At 42.7% G+C, this 16,389-nt stretch overlaps 1 protein-coding gene across 3 annotated transcripts; it reads right to left on the reverse strand.

The window, feature by feature from the left end:
- Positions 1–3,786: 3,786 nt before the first annotated feature.
- Positions 3,787–15,830, reverse strand: tnfaip3 (tumor necrosis factor, alpha-induced protein 3). 3 transcript variants are annotated; one of them, XM_029521568.1, is made up of 9 exons: positions 15,649–15,830; positions 13,603–14,023; positions 9,634–9,824; positions 9,298–9,439; positions 8,755–8,925; positions 8,459–8,630; positions 7,284–8,281; positions 6,914–7,119; positions 3,787–6,764 (listed from the first exon to the last, which is right to left on the reverse strand). In XM_029521568.1, the coding sequence occupies exons 2-9, from the start codon at positions 13,907–13,909 to the stop codon at positions 6,483–6,485; spliced, it is 2,469 nt and encodes an 822-aa protein (XP_029377428.1). In that variant the 5' UTR covers positions 13,910–14,023; positions 15,649–15,830; the 3' UTR covers positions 3,787–6,482. The 3 variants fall into 3 exon arrangements, with proteins under 3 accessions (XP_029377428.1, XP_029377429.1, XP_029377430.1); XM_029521569.1 differs by lacking the exon at positions 15,649–15,830 and adding an exon at positions 15,309–15,505; XM_029521570.1 differs by lacking the exon at positions 15,649–15,830 and adding an exon at positions 14,740–15,152.
- Positions 15,831–16,389: the final 559 nt, after the last annotated feature.

Below are 16,389 nucleotides of genomic sequence, written 5' to 3' on the forward strand. Positions count from 1 at the left end.
TATTGTTGTCAGGTTGTCTGAAATAGAGGATTTTTTTCTGTTCAATAAACTGTTCAATAAATGAAATTAAAAAAAACTATATATAGATATATATATACAGAAGTATTATCAGACATGACTTTGTGACTATTAATTGTGGAATTAATAGACTGTAGTGTGATATTTTACTGTTGTCAGATCTTTGGGGCTAAACTAAGTGAGACATTTAAAGACGACATGGAGTGACCAGAAAGGACTCCAGTTTAAGTCCAAGATCCCTGATCTCGGCCCTGGTGAAAGGCAAGACCTACCTATTGAACTGTTACTTGAAAAAGACAGCTAACACTGTACTTCCAACTTCAGGCATTTTATTTGCCTGTATTTGAATTACACGCACATTCAAATTGATGCAGCCAAGAAAAGACTGTAATTAACTGACATACCAAAAATAAAAAGTTGTTCGTGCATTAAGTCAAAGATACAGAAATGTATAAGAAGGATCCAAAGCACTTTTCTGACGTTTCACTGTTATTGTGCCCTCTAGAGGACATATGGGGTTTATTCATATTTCCATCTGAAAAGAATGAGTTTCAGCAAATAGCAATAGAACAAAGCCATTTTGAAATAACATATTAAAAGTAAATACTGAATGTATGTATGCCACACACACACACACACGCTTGCCTTTCACTATAAGGTAAATAAAATTTCCTCTTCCCATTCTGGGTGGAAATGATCTGTTTCTGCCTTCTTACACGCGAACCCCCCGACATGCTAGCGAGCAATCTCCTTCGCTCATCTGGCTGGAGAGAGCGGCTGCAAGACGGAACATTAATAACGCGGCTATTTGTGCATTTCTCAAGCAATTTTTCCATTAATTTGGAGAGCTACAGGGAAAGTCTCAAAGCTCTTCCGGTACAGCGCGCTTGCATTCGCATTCGCATATTCAGTATGGATATCTGACCGCACTAATCTCAAGGTACTGAGCGAAACGGTGGCACGAAATTCAGTCAAGTTGAAGTTCTAGTGGTTGTAGTTCTGGTGTGAAAGCATGTGATAAAAATAACGGAAATACTGATTCATTTGTGAACTTTGTCTTGTTTCACTGATTTTGATAACAAGGGAAAGTTTATTTAAAGTGTGATTTTGGAGGTGATCTGCCCCCTCGTGTTAAAAATAGCTCAGTGAGTGGGAAAAAACAGATCATACTTACACATCAACTGGTTATTATGAAAAAATAATAATAATAATAATTGGACATTGGACATAATTGGATATTTCCAGTGCCGTTTGTTGAAAATGATTGTGTATTGAATGACTACCATCGGGGAACAACTGCTGCAACAGACAATATGCCTATAGAAAAATAAGCAACTGGTGAGCTATTATGCCATTTAAAAATTGCTTCTGAGCAATCCTACAAGCAAAGAAAGTGAACAGGTCTGTAGCTTTACGGTTAAAGTTAGTCTGAGGTTTTGCACCTATTTGCTGTGCATTGCATAGTGAGTCAACATTAGACACAATTGTGGGTTCACTTTGAACTACTGCAAATCATAAATCGGCCTTTTGGTTGTGAAATCGTGGAGCAATGCAATGAGTAACACTTTTTTTTTTTAACTAAATTCCAGCATCTTCAGCGATATGGACTTTTGGAGCTTTAAAATCTTTATTGATACGTTCAGCTATCCACTATTTTAACTCCTCTTGTGAGTTCATACTTTTTATAATGGGGAATCGACGATTAATACACTCACAGTCATATTTGAAATTGTATAAACACACGAATGAATATGAAATATCAAGTATTTAAGCTAAAATCTGAAAGTGAAGGGTCTATAAAAAGGGGTCTGGCATAGATAACCATAGTTACACCCTCTTCCTGTTGCACAATGAACTTCCCCTTGAATGAGTTCGTCCTGTACTTTTGATTATTGTGACATTTCAGTTTTTCAGCAGAAGAGGCAGTGAATCAGACTTCAGTGGGTTCATTCATGAAAAGACACTGAAATGTAATCTAGATTTGACAGCTAGTTCAGTTGTTACATATGTTTGACTTCACTATTGTCCTTTCGCCTGAAAAAATAAGTCACATTAAAAAGATTTATGGGTAAACAGATGGAGGTCAGACACCCGAGATCAAGGCTAGAGTGCCAACTGAGGAAAAGGACCCCAAAACTCTCCATTTACCACTTGGCCATAGGTTTGTTAAACAGACTGTCCTACTAAACTTAAAGTGGTGGTGGAAATGGGTCATGTACTTGATTAAAATCTTTAGGTGCATTTCACTGAAGTATTTTAGATAATGTCACTTCAAAAATACATCCTTTAATATTTCAGAGGGAATTATTAGTTATTATTATATAGGCAATAGGAGCTTAGAGCAAACACTCGTCCACCATATCCACCTAAAACTAGGCATTAATCTTATCACCTATTTTTTTATTTAGAGTCATATTGTGATAATACACAAACATAAATATCCTGTGGTCATTTAAAAATGTTACAAATCATTGATTAGAAGCAGAGTAGGGATTTCTGGTACAAATTGGGTCACTGCTGAAGTGCAGACAGTTGGGAAAGGAGAAGAAGCTCCAGCAACAATTCAAATTCATATCTTTCACTCCAACTCCAAATGTCTCTGGGCTTGTGACCTTTTTTAAATTCAATTCAAATATTTGATTAAAGTCAAACTGAATTGAAGAACTTACATTCCCGATCAAAGTTTTTGTTTTTGATGTATTTGGAGTATAACTAGATCCACTGTATTCAAGTATAATACAGTTCATAGCACTGAGTATCAGTTTTGCCTATTCAGAGTAATTTCTACCACCATTTCATTCATCTCTCATTCACATGAACTGTGTTTCTGGGGACTGCCTGTGGTTGTGTGAGAAAGACTATGCTGCAGCGTTCAACTACAGACCTTTTGAAATGAGAACAGGCATTTTTAAGTTGTTTTTTTTTTTTTTTATGCAGATGCTTCCTAAATTGAATTCAGTTTTGTATGGTAACATAGGGGGATTAATTGTACCACATCAATGAACTGTTTGCACCCAAACGGTTCTCAAAAAGTAGTTAGGGTAATTCCAGGAAACTACCTCAGCTTACCAATGACTGTGATAGAGGCCCACGCAAAGCGTCACCTCTGCGCTGCAGTATAGATGTATGTGTATATACTTATATATATATATATTTTACCAATTCTCCACTTGTCACCACAGTACCCCTCACCTTTGCCCAAACTCCCCCCTCCCACTGTATAATGTACTTCTTCTGAAGGTGGGGGTTCTTTCTTTTTAAAGCATGACACTCTTACATAAGAACTAAAGAGGGAGCAAAAAGCACCTAAGAATAGCATCATCATCTGAATTATGTTTTTGTCTTGAAATATGGAACAATGGGAACAGAAATAAGAACAACAAAGGCGGAGGGAAGAGAAAAGCCAAACTAACCTAATTAAGCAAGAGAAAATGGTGCACTCTGCCACAGCTAAACTACGCTTCAGTGATCAGTTATCTGATGGCTTTTGCAGCACCCACTATACTTCCTACACTGATGATGATTTGGTGCCAATAGCGAGCAAATGCTTCTCAGCAAAAACAGATTTAAGTAGTACACAGCGTATAGCTGAGAGGTACAATGCTGTAATCACAGTGCAATGTTGAATTCTGAAAGAGCGCATACAGGAACATTGTATGTCCAAGTGCTCTTAGGGAAAAACATGTTGTGTTGCATACACATACTATATACTGATAGTGCAAGTACACACACACGCATGCAATAAATAAAGAAACAAGAACCACATAAGACAGATTTAGGATTTCTTAATAAAAATAATTCATTTCAGGACGACATATAAATAATTATTGAATCACACAATACAGATATTTTGATATGAATAAATACTTAACAAATAAAACCAGGCTTTTTTTTCATATAATACCCTATTGTCAATAGATCACACAAAGAAACTTCCACACCATTTGCATGTTTTGTTACACCTTCTGCTCATAAGCGAATGCTCTTTCTACTGTTGGAATGTCCCTAAATGAGTCGGAGTACCATTCCTAAATGCCTCAGCAGCTTAGACAAGTCGTGCAACTTATGTGATCGTCTCTCAGTCAAACTCAGTCTGAGCCCCAAAATCCTTGTTGGCCTTTAATTGATTAAGGTTTGTCTAGAGGTGATTAAAGCACACAGAGATCTAGTTGATGGCCATTAACACATGTGCTGGCCTGACAGCTTTAGATACAGTTGAATGAAAAGGCAGACCAAGACCCTGTTTGTCTATGCTTTTCTAACTAGAGCCACAGATAGACATCTGCCTATAATAGGAATAATCCACTTCATATCACATTTAAATTGATTTGATAAAGATTTTATGCTTGAGGTTATCAATGCAGAGTATTATTTCTTCATATTTGGTTAAGAGACACTCATAGAAAGATAGTGCCCATTTTTGGATGCAATTTCAACATGAGTAGTCTTGAATGCTCTTAATTTTCTTGATAATGAGCTGGAGATGTCTATCTGTAAAAGTCCAGTTAGGACAGAATGGTCCAGGCTGGTCATTTTTAAGGAGGTAACAACAACTGTTTGGCGATTGATGGCACATGTATTCTTTTTTTTTGGCAGAACTAAAACCAAATTTATCAAAATACAATTTAAAAAAATCCCCAAACAAACAAACTAAAAAAACTAAACAAAAACAGGAATGTCAGTTTTGCGTATTTCAGACGCACACAAGTGCACACGTGTGTGCGTGCATGTGTGTGTTGGAGATGAGGCATCGGGTTGGAAGGTCCTACAATACGGACCTAGATCCATATTCACAAAAGCATTTTATAGGTGGGGGCACTGATCCAGGATCACTGATCAGGCTCCTCTGGTCCATAAAATTGTTATCACTACTTAAAGGCAAAACTTATCGAGGATGAGCCCCAATACTGTGCTGTTGTAGCAGCAGCACAAAACACATTCAGATAAACAAGATTAGCCAAAGCAGGCAATGGGATTGCTCTCTGAAGTTTTGAAATTGTCGCCTTGGCACATCCAGCGGGGTGGAGCAGAGAGGAATGAATTCTCTGTGGATTTGTTTACCTGTACATCACCCCAGGCTGGGGTGTGGCGCATACAATCTCACAGAGCTGTCTGCATTTACATGTGTGTGCGCGTGCGTGCATGTGTGTGTCATGTTCTTAGTGCTCTCTATAGTTGGCAATCCCCATTTGACAAGACTGGAACTTCGATATTTGTGTGCAGGTGTATGTATGTGTCTATGCGTTTCTAGGTGCTTAAGTGGTTAGTAAACAGGAAAACAATGTCCAAGGCAACAGAGCTGTTTTGGAGGAGAAGGGGAAATCAGAGGTGAGGAATAGAAAGAGATGAGTCCTGTCTCTACTGTGTTCTCTGCCTTCTGTCTGCTGACACCGCCAGCATTTTAGCTACAATAGAGAGGCTTGAATTTCTGTACATGTAGCACCAAAACTAGCAGGGGCCTGCCCTGTCTGTCTTGCACTCTTTAGAAACATTGTTTGTCCTTTCTTTCCATAGCAAGCAAATTCACAATGACAAATTCATAAAACAGATAAACTACAATACTATGTTTAATTTGCCTCAAAATATAAATTAAGGTGACAATTGACTGACTAATGGAAGAAAACCAATTCTTGTTGATTTTGAAGTATTGATTGCAAGAACTTTTTTGGCAAATCTTTGTCCAAATGATTTTAGAGAACTAGGCTAAACAGTGGTGAGTAGCATTTTAGAATATTTCTTGCATTTCACTAGCTTTTACCCAGTTTGCTTCACTTCTGCTTCCCACTTTAACAAATTTGTCACTGGGATTTCCCAGTTACTGCATCCCTTGCTCTATAGGGCAAATGCTAGACAGACAGGCAGACAGATACACAGATGGGTTAAGACGGACAGACAGACAGGGGTATAAATCCTTGGCTGTGGTCTAGAAAGCAATGTCAGATGCTTCTCATTATGTCAACATACAATCATTTTGTCCGGCACGATTCACTACGTACCTCTAAATACATATTGTACACAAGAGTTAAGTCTGTTGCTCTGACATGTATCCAAACCTCTCACCGTGTTAAGTGCACAGGGCACATTAGATGATAATAATTGCACAAAGAGGTATTCTGGAGGCCATGTCTACTGCGGACACACACACACACACACACACACACACCCACACACACACACACAGACAGACACACACAAGCACACACACACACACACACACACACACACACACACACACACACACGCACACACACACTCTCTCTCTCTCCCCCACGTTCACACATTCTCTCTTCACATTCTACATGGGGGGTTTGATTTTCAGGCCATAAGGTTACTAGCTAGTTAGTTAGTTGGTTAGTTAGTATCAGAGGTGCATTGACTGGCATGGGGTGCCCACAGCAGGGCAGCGGCTCTAGCTTGCTAGCGATGTGTAATCATCGACATTGCGTGCATGGGTATGTGTGTGGTCAGCCGCGGTAAATCTGTTTGAAGTGGTCACACTCATTGCAGTAGCCCTGTTTCTCTTGGTTGGCGTAATGGTCACAGCCCTGCGTCCGGCACCGCTGCTTGGACTTTTCTTTGGGCGCCTGCGCCCGCCTGCCCACCTCTCTGCCCTGGCCTCGTGTGTGGCACTCTGGGCAAAGATCTGTGCAACCTGGGGACACATTACTGCAGCCACTCCGCCGGCACTGAGTCTGGGTCTGGGTCTGGGATTGCTGTGAGGATCTGGGTTTGGTTGCACGGTCACGCTTTTTGTACAGAGAAAGAGACAATTGAGATATTAGGCAATAATCACAAAAAAGACTAACATAAGTAATGAGACACAAATAACAGATGACAAACCTGAAACAAAGTGCAATAAATGAGAGGGAGTTAAGAAAATGTAGAAGCCCCCTACCATGACTGGAGGAGGGGAGTGTGGTGTGCGATGTGCCACTTGGTTGAGCCGTGCGCTTTGCTCTTTAACATAGCACTTGTCGCAGTAGCCCTCCAGCATTGCCTTTCCAACCGCACCACACCCAGGCCCACGACACCGTGAGGCATTCTGGAAGCCTGCCTCCAAACCATGCCGGCTCTGGACCGGAGCGGCAGGAGGAGTCATGTCTGCAACAGTGGCCAAAGTAAGTTTTGATGAGTATGATTAATTTAAACATTATATAACAAATCCCTTGAAAGTCAAACAAACTGACATAGACCTTAATTTTAAATAACTTTAAATTGTCTGAAATCAAATGATTGAATTTTTTTCCCCACATTTCAGAACTTACGGTGGTTGGTCTGATAGTCTACGTAGCAAATAGTGCAGAAACCCAACTTCTCTGGTGTCCCGAAGAACTGGCAACCAGATCTTTTACAAAGCCGGGCCAGAGGGGCCTGCCAGGTTGAGGTGTGCCCAGGAGTTTGGGTGAGACATGGCCGCTCAGCGTCCCGGGCCTGGCTCCAAGCTGAAGATGCAGCCTCAGTTCTGGAGTTGCTCTGCTGTGGCTCTCCCCTCTCTGGAGCCTGCTGTCTCTGCATGCAGGATGTACAAAGACCATTGAATATCCTGAAAGCCTCCTGTCTACACATGCTGCAGCGTTCTGTTTCTGCCTCATGGCCCCCCCACTGGGTCCAGCCAGAGCCCTGGGCAGGGTGAGGGACTGTAGGCCCCCCATTGGGGCCTGGGAGTACTGTAGCAGCTGTTACAGCTCCAGGGGGTCCGTGGTTCTGCCTGGAGTTGAAGCAGCGCTCACAAAGTCCGTCATGCTCCACACTAAGGGTGAAGACACAGCCGGGTGTCTTACACTTCATGGCATGAGTTTCACTGTACAAGCTGAGGCTGGGAGCAGTGGGTGGGGCCGATCGGGGGCTGGACAACACCACCCCTCTCCCAGATGAAGAGGATGGGGGGCTGCTACTGCGGGCTCCTCTAGAGCTCACCTCAGTCTCAGATCCCCCCATCATACCCACTCCACCCTGAACACCTCCCCCTTTAGTCTGTACAACCCCTTCTATCCTCGCTCCTCCACCAGTAGTGGCCTGTCGCTTCTCAAAGCATTCATGGCAATGAGGCTGCGTGTCCACAGAGACATAGAAGGTGCATCGTGGTGTGGCACAGCGGATCTCAATGAGGGAGAGCTGGGAGACAGAGAAAGGTGGTGGGCGCTGTGGCTGAGCAGCCCATGCCTGCTCCTTGTCCTCCTGCCAGCGCTGGTACTCATGGTTGACAAGCTGCAGGTAGTCCTCCATCAGGTTCATGTCTTCAGGAAGATTGCCCTCATCAAGCCTGATGACAGAAACATACAATGTGGTTCATAACTGCGCTAAAACCATTAGACCATTTAAATTTCATTCCTGCGACTTGCAAAATTCTCTGTTTCATTATGGCGAGGACTTATGGCTAGAACTTTCATATTTTTCTTTTGTGCTAATTTAGGGAATAATGCTTATAATTTGTAAGTACCTTGCAGCATTGAAGACGTCGTAGCCAAAACCTATGACAGGAATCTCTATCAGTTCCAAGTAGTCTTTGAGAAGCTTTTCTTTCTGCTGCTGTTCTTTCTCTATCAGGAAGTGAACCTTTAGCTCCTCAAAGGCCCCTCGTCCTGGGTTGATCAGAGGTACTGCTCGGATCTCTGGGTAAGACGTTACATATTTTAAAAACCTGAGGAGTGATTTCATATGTGGCCTTTGTTTTTTTTTTTTTTTTTCTCTTTATCATGTCACCTGCGTACTACTGGCCTTTGTATTGTTTCTTACCTGGACCACTGTCTTTGATGGTAATGAGGGGTGCAAAATGCTGGGAGTCATAGCCAAGCACTATTGGGTATTTGTAGCACTCTGTGGGTGACCAGTGTAGTGGCAGATAAATCCCACCAACATTTAGAGGAGAGATAGAAGAGCCAGATTTCATACTCCTGACCACTTGGTCTGTTGGAAGAACAGTGATTTAAGAGTTAAAAAAAATAATTTTTTATAGTTTCTGAGTGAAGTCAAACTTCAGATAAATAATTCATAAGTACATTCTCCATGACCAAAAAAAAAACAAAAAAAAGATTGAAAAGGGTTACTGCATATTTACCCCCCCTGCCCCAAATATATCTACTAACATAATTGCCCGTAAATTATAAGAGTCAATTTAAACCCCCTGAAGACTTCAAAACAACTAATAGAAAAGTGCTGAGGCTGCTGGTTGATTAAACAACAAAAAAATCACAGACTTTTTGAAACAAAGCAAGTGAATCTCTGATGGCTAAGAAGGCGCATCCTTGAAAATAATTTATTATGATAAAAAGTAACTACCTGCGATGACTATGATGGGTCTGCGTAGTATGTTGGACAGTACGAAAATATGGATGTCTTCCAGGGAATCAAACTGGAGGCCGTTGCTACTGGAGACTGGAGATGCCATCTTCACAATCTTCTCCCACTCTTCCTCCCAGTTCTGGAATTGAGCACAGGCAACACACATCAAGAGTTAGGATATAAATTTGTGCACACTTAAGTAATCAATTAAGTTTGAAGAAAGGCTAGCACATAGGCTAAGTTTTGTCTGCTCAGGCTTCTGCAGTTCAACAATCATCTTAATGCTGCAAAAGGATTTAAGCATTTTTTGACAGTTTTTTTCCATCATCATACCATGGTGGTGTATCGGAGTCCTGTCTGGGTGAACTCCTGTGACTGGAGCAGTTCTGCCTGGAAGCGAGCTCTGAAGACACCAGTGTCTGTTTCTTTCAAAACACCATGCAGTGCTTTCCGAAGCACAAGGTCTGTGTCCTGAACACCCAGCATGTACTGAGAGGCTGCGTGGAGCAAGCAGTTCCCATCTCCTACAACAACACAATGAAGAGGCAGGTAAACATTTATGATCATAATTACAGCAGTGAAGTTTATGCATGGGACACAAACTCTTTAAGTTGTGGAAGAGTCATGCATGTGCAAATGCAATGTGTATACTGTACAGCACACACAGCATGCACACACACACTAACAGGCGTAACAGAAGTCTGGGGATTTCCAGGCTGTTGGGCTGGTTGCAACACTATCTGGTGTCTAGACTATTATATGATCCACAGGCGTGCGCGCACGCACACGCACACACACACAGAGCAAATTAAGCCGTAATTAATACGAAGTATATTTTTGAGGAATTAATATCACTCTTGCCCCCCTTCCCAAAATATATATATATATATATATATATATATATATATATATATATATATATATATATATATATATCTTGCCTGTTGTCAAAGAAAACTACTTATATATCCCACTAACCATCCAGAGGGATAAAGAGTTTATTTCTGAAGGGGATGCATGTGATTAAAAACTTTATATAAACTTTATAGTCCCCTATGGCAGCTGGGTCTTTCTCTCAACGTGAAACAGGACAGTCCATGTTTGTTAATGTGTGTAGCTCTAAAAAAATGACCTTGTTACCACACTAAACACAGGAATTTCCCTAAGCTAACTTCTGCCTTTTGTACATGCACACGTTCCCCTCCAATGATCCCAACGCATCAGGGCTGCTCAGCTGGTCCTGGACTTTCCATGGAGGCGTGGCTTGGACAGCAAAGAATGTTATCTTTTTAAATGCTGCTGTCAACACGAGATAGAATGGGCAGTTGCAAACACACACCTTTATAAATGTGGGCCTAGTCTAATCTATGAGATCTTTTGCTCTGTTGAACACACACACACACACACACACACACACACACACACACACACACACACACACACACACACACACACACACACACACACACACACACACACACACACACACACACTTCACCATTGGTCATGTTCCATGGAGTAATCTTTGTACAGTACAACTTAGCTTAAAATCCCACATAAGAAAAAATTATCTACACTATAAAAATTCAAAAAGCTCATGATTTGTGTTATGTCAATGTCCAGACTGTGATCAACTACTTGAAGCAAAATTAGATGTGGTGAAAGGTGATTATCATGTGAGATACAGCTGTTTTCATTTAATCAAAGGAAAATCTCACTGTACTCAAAAAAAGAAACACTTCTGCACCTGTTTAAGTCTAGCTAGAGCTGTTGTCGCATTTCGGCACTCTTGCATCACTCTCACAAAAAACATAAAATGCACAGCTCTCTATTGAGAGAAGGCATCCTCAACAGCACCATCCCCAACAGGGGTACAGTACATACAAAGGCATACAAAAATAGACACAAGCACTCAAACACGCATGTGTAATTAGTTCCTTTTGTGCACAAAGACTTGACTTCTGGATTGAGCTGCCTGACGAATAAAGACTACAGTCTGAGCTGCTTGTCCCATCAGTCTAAATATAGACTCTTCCTCTGTCGCAAGATGGGACTCTTCCTGAAAACACACTAGTGTAGGGGCCAGACTCAGGCTTTATCTTTTTGCAATCCAGGTGATACAAGTTGCAATATTGAAGTTTTCAGTTGAGCTCTGGGTTTGTGGCACACATCACCTACTATTCCACTCATAGCCTAAAGGCCATCGTTTAAGAATGGTCCAAGAAAACAAGTCGTCAATAAGAGCATTTTTGCTTCTGTCCTGAGAAGAACTGGACTACGGAGCATCAAATTATGTAGACAATACATTATGTCAAGAAACCTGAAATCTATACTCTATGCAGAACACAGTGGCAGTGGGTGCATCCTGTCTCCTACTAAATGTGGAGCCAATGTATTGTAACTGAACAAATCCCAATTGTTGGGGACACATGACAGACATGGGATACTGTTTGGGGAAAAACCCTTGGATGCATCCTGGACATGACAAGACAGGAGACACAGTGAATTTCAAAAACATTTCTTCAGTGAGTGATTTCATGAAACTGGAAAACAGATACGACCCTGTAATTTTAACTGCCAAGAAGTAAACATTTAACAAAGATGTTTTTGTGCTGGTCAGTTGTATTTCTCAGTCTAGCCTGGGAATGAAGCTGAATATTTGGATTAGAATTAAGTATTAAGATTGAAAAGAATTGAGAGGGTTTGATCTTGTCACATAGATGAGACCCAAAAGGGGGATTTTGGGTTCATGGGTACATTTTGGTGCCAGACTACATGGGGACTGATGTTTTAACACCTTTATGATTCTGAATAGCTTGATTAATCCGACCTGCTCTCTCATGTTTTTTGGTGTGAACACGCGCGTGAGCTTCAGTGACTCAACAGCAGTCAGCCAGTCAGTCTGTCCTCTGTATGTACGTGTGGTGTCCGTCCTCTGCTCAAAGTCACGTCTGGGTCCTTCAGAGTTACACACTCCAGCACTATATTCTGTCTCATCCTTCTGACATCATCTCTACAAACCAGGAAATTCCATACAAGTTACTGGCAGCAGAAGGCAGGATAGTTTGTCATCAACTCAGGGGTCTTTCTAAAGGGGAACAATGAATTACAGTCACTGCTTTAGTTATTACTAATTTAAGAATCAGAAGGGCACCTCACATAGAGTTTCACTGTTACCGTAAAATAAGCATGTAGACTTATAACTCAACATCCAGTAACAGTTGAAAGAAAATTCTGATGTAAAAAGAGGAAACTAAATATTTCCTATGGAAACTCACATGTTGAAGTCAACGCTGCTTGATTTCTGCTTCCTTCTGTTTTGAATGCTATGGTTTCCCTTTAGAAAATATTTTCTTGCTTATCTTGGTTAGAAGACACACATCACATGTGTTTAAATTCTTTCAATATAGATAAATAGGCCAGCAGAGAAAATAAAACAAAGTTAGATTTGGGCCCATGTGATTCCACAAGGCTGTCTGTGGCACATCTGATATTCACAAAGATAGGAACTTAAACCTACATCAGTTAGGCAGGTGGGGAACTTAAGGAGAACATTTTTAAATGTTTTGAGATACACTGGCATTGAAATTCATTATACACCTACACAGAAAAGGAGGGAACATACCCTTGAAATTGTCAATGATAAACTATGGAAATACTTGGGTCTGAAACATCATTAACAGTAAATAACAGTCCAGCATGTGACACCAGAGAATTTCCCAGTACAGACTATAGATTCAAAAGTAACCAGGCCCATGTCTGAATGTTTAACTACCCTGGGATGTTCCCGGGTTACAACATCAACGTAACAGAAAACATGACTTAGCAATGGGCTGACTGATCTCAAACACTCCGCTCGACACAGCAAAACCAAGGGGGCTGCAAAATGAATGTATATGAAAGTGGAACCAGTGTCCCTCAATTGCTGTCATTTACAGTAACACTGCTTATGAGTTATGTCATTTCATCATTTGCATATCAAAAAGTCCTTGTTCATAAATATATACCAGCTCTCTGCAATCTAAAAAAATGGCACAAAGGAAAACATACCCTGTCCTCTTGAGCAATTAAGATAACTTTAGTTCATTAAATCAAGAAACATAAGTTTGACATCAGTTCTCTCACCAACTGCTGACACTGTTGAACTTTACTTCTTTCCTACTCCACAAACCACAGATTAATACCTGTGAAAAGTCATCCCACTACCTCACTCAAATGTTGTGTGTCAACCACAAGTAAAAGAAATCATACAAAACTTGTCTACCAGCATAGTCCCTCAACATTAGCCAAATATTTTCTTACCATTGGTACGTAAGGGCACCATCTTTTTCACCTCCCGACACCAGTTGAGCTTCTTCTCCTGCTCCAGTGAAGCCTGCATGGCTCGGTCGAGGATAGCAGCCTGCACCACCTCCCTGAAGGCCTGTGGGAAGTGGTTCATGGCGATCATCTCCAGAGTGTACCTGTGCATACCCCGCAGGTGGTGCATCGGGGCACTGCTGGCAGACGGCTTCACCACATCGTTGGGCACTCGTTGACGGATCTTCACCGCCTTCAGCAGGTTGGAGACAAACAGGAATTTGGGTAGGAAGTTCTGACCCTGCGACATGGTGGATGGATGGCCAGGTGCACGGTAGGAGGGTAGGAAAAGGAACAAGGAGAAGGACAGGAGCAGGAGGAGAAGGGACGGGGAGCAACTGCTGGCGACTGAGCAACGTGGAAACTGGATGAAGAGAAGGGGAGAAGGGGAGTGGATATGTTAATTCACAATAGAAATGAATAGATCAGACAGGTGGGAAATTTTCTGTGGAGATTCCCCTTCCTTATTAATTGAAGCTCAAAACACAACTTAATTTACAGTTGGTTTGGGAAATCACCCTAAATCTAGGATCGCCTCACATCGGAGGCTGGGGCTTTTTCACTGGAGATTTTGGTGGGAGAAATAGAATAATGTACACAAAGAACCTTTTGTATCCTTGTTTGTTCTTTTAATTCTCTCTTTCATCTTGATGGATTTTGAGAGTTTCCACCGACAGGGCATCCAAGTGTCCCGCTGAGCTCAAAGCCTTCCAACAATAAATTGGTGTTTTCCAGACTTTGACTGAAGGCCACCCAGTTCTTTCCAGGCGAGTGGGAAGGTCACACTGACTTGCCCCAGAGGCCCCCCCACATCACCCTACTCACCCACCCCCTCTATAGAGGACAAACCAGCTCACATTAGGCCTTTGCTTGGAACATGGAGAATATACCATAGACTGAGGAAGATAAACATTTATTTTTTTCCCCCATCTAACCAAATATATATAAACCTAACAAATCACCAATCACAAAGTCTTCACACAAGCAGTTCATTAAAATATACCAAAAGTTCGCAAGGTTCACTAGATGTAGGTCAGGACATTTCAGTTTGAAGGAAAAAGAAACAAGACTGATACCTACATTTCAAAGTGTTAAGGTTCAACGTCCAGCCTAACATTAGCAACGCTGTGGGAGAAGCAGACGTGCAGCAGGCTTTAACAGGAACACTTCAGCACACGGAGCGTGCAGGCACATACGCAGCTCACAGGAAGTAGAAAGTGATGGTCAGCAGCAAGGCCCGGAGTTTTGCTGACTTTTTTATATGAACTTGCAACAACATCCCCAAACGCTGCCCGTCAGATCGGAGCTGAGCTTCGGTGCTTGTACTAACGGAGCAGCAGCAGGTGCAGCGGCGGACTAGGCCGTGCTGACGGGCGGCTCAGTCGCACGGAAAGAGGGGAGGGGAGGGGAGGGGAGGGGAGGGGGGATCGGACGGCGGACCCCGGGTGTCAGAAAGCGCCCGACACGGACCATCGGCCGCCGTTTGTGTGTGCTGAACCCGGCAGGAGGACGGACAGCGGCACGGGGGAGGGGGCGGTTTAGGCTGGCTTGCCACACACACACACACACAAAAACAAACAAACAAAAACCCCACAATAACATGAGGTTTTGCTGACGTTAAGGGCTTACGTAATTCCAATGACAACTACCTTTGAAACAATGTAGCGTTGAGCAGCGTCTCACACGGCGGCTTCAGACGCGGCGCGGCGGCACCGACGCCACATTTCGGCCCTTTAAATGCCCCGTAATCCGCTCGGCGGGGAGGTGACGTCTTTGTAAACAATGGCTGTCAAAGCTGCTGTCGTGAGCAGGCTTCTTCAGGCTCCCTCCGTGTCCCCACAAACACCACCATACGTTACTCAAGGCCCAGACGTGTTGTACTCCCCAGCAGGTCCCCCCCCCCTCTCTTCCTCCCACCACCCCTCCTCCTCCTCGGTAAGAAACGGCGTCCACATGGGGAGACACGGGCCGGGAGGACGGCTGTCTTACCTGGGTAATATGTCGGGGTGATAACAAAAGCCGTGCCGGATGCTCAGGCTAGTCCTCCTCTCGGAGCCACTTCACTCAGCCTCACCGCTGCGGTGCTCGGCGCCATTCAACCCTCTGTTTCCTTCACTGCCACATCTGTGTCGGAGCCTTTCAAAAGGAGTGCGCGCATTCGCCGTCGTTACTTTTTCTTAAAAAAAAAAAAAAAAAAAAAAAAAAAAAAAAGAAGAAGAAAAAAAAAGAAAAAAGGAAACAGCCTGAATCAAGGGGATTTCCACAGTGGGACTTTCCGTCCACCCATTTTCCTCTCTCTCTCTCTCTCTCTCTCTCTCTGTCACAGCGTAGAGTTAGGTCTCTCTACCGCCAGGGGGCGTCTCTCTGTCTGAGGCGATAGTGAAAAGCAGCTCCCACCTACTGTGTACAAAGGAGCGCCGCTGAGGGAGACAGACGGGTCGCGTCACATACCATTTCGTGAGACAGCCTTAGAAAGAAATCATCAGCCTCAAGCGAACGACTACGGGAGGCAATGAAAAGGGAAAAACTCATCAGATGACAACGAGTACATTTTGAATGGCTGATTTATGTGTGCGGATTAGTGCGGTCACCGTGTAGATTGTGTGATGCTGTTTTGCCTTCAAGACAATTGTGTCGAAAAACAGGCTTCCTGACGCTCGACGACACTTCAGAAGCACATCTCTGCCAACCGTGAAGTGAAAGATTCATCCAAATCACCTGCTGCTCCAC

The sequence above is a fragment of the Echeneis naucrates genome, chromosome 15, assembly GCF_900963305.1.
Source record: "Echeneis naucrates chromosome 15, fEcheNa1.1, whole genome shotgun sequence".
NCBI classification, from domain to species: Eukaryota; Metazoa; Chordata; class Actinopteri; order Carangiformes; family Echeneidae; genus Echeneis; species Echeneis naucrates.

What these genes read in the sequence shown, in the direction of transcription:
- tnfaip3 (XM_029521568.1), bottom strand. Translation starts at nt 13,909, where the DNA reads ATGTCGCAGGGTCAGAACTTCCTACCCAAATTCCTGTTTGTCTCCAAC. An exon ending in CATCAAAGACAGTGGTCCAG is followed by an intron (nt 8,631 to 8,754) that starts GTAAGAAACAAT and finishes CGTCTTACCCAG; the next exon opens with AGATCCGAGCAGTACCTCTG. An exon ending in AGACTATCAGACCAACCACC is followed by an intron (nt 7,120 to 7,283) that starts GTAAGTTCTGAA and finishes CCACTGTTGCAG; the next exon opens with ACATGACTCCTCCTGCCGCT.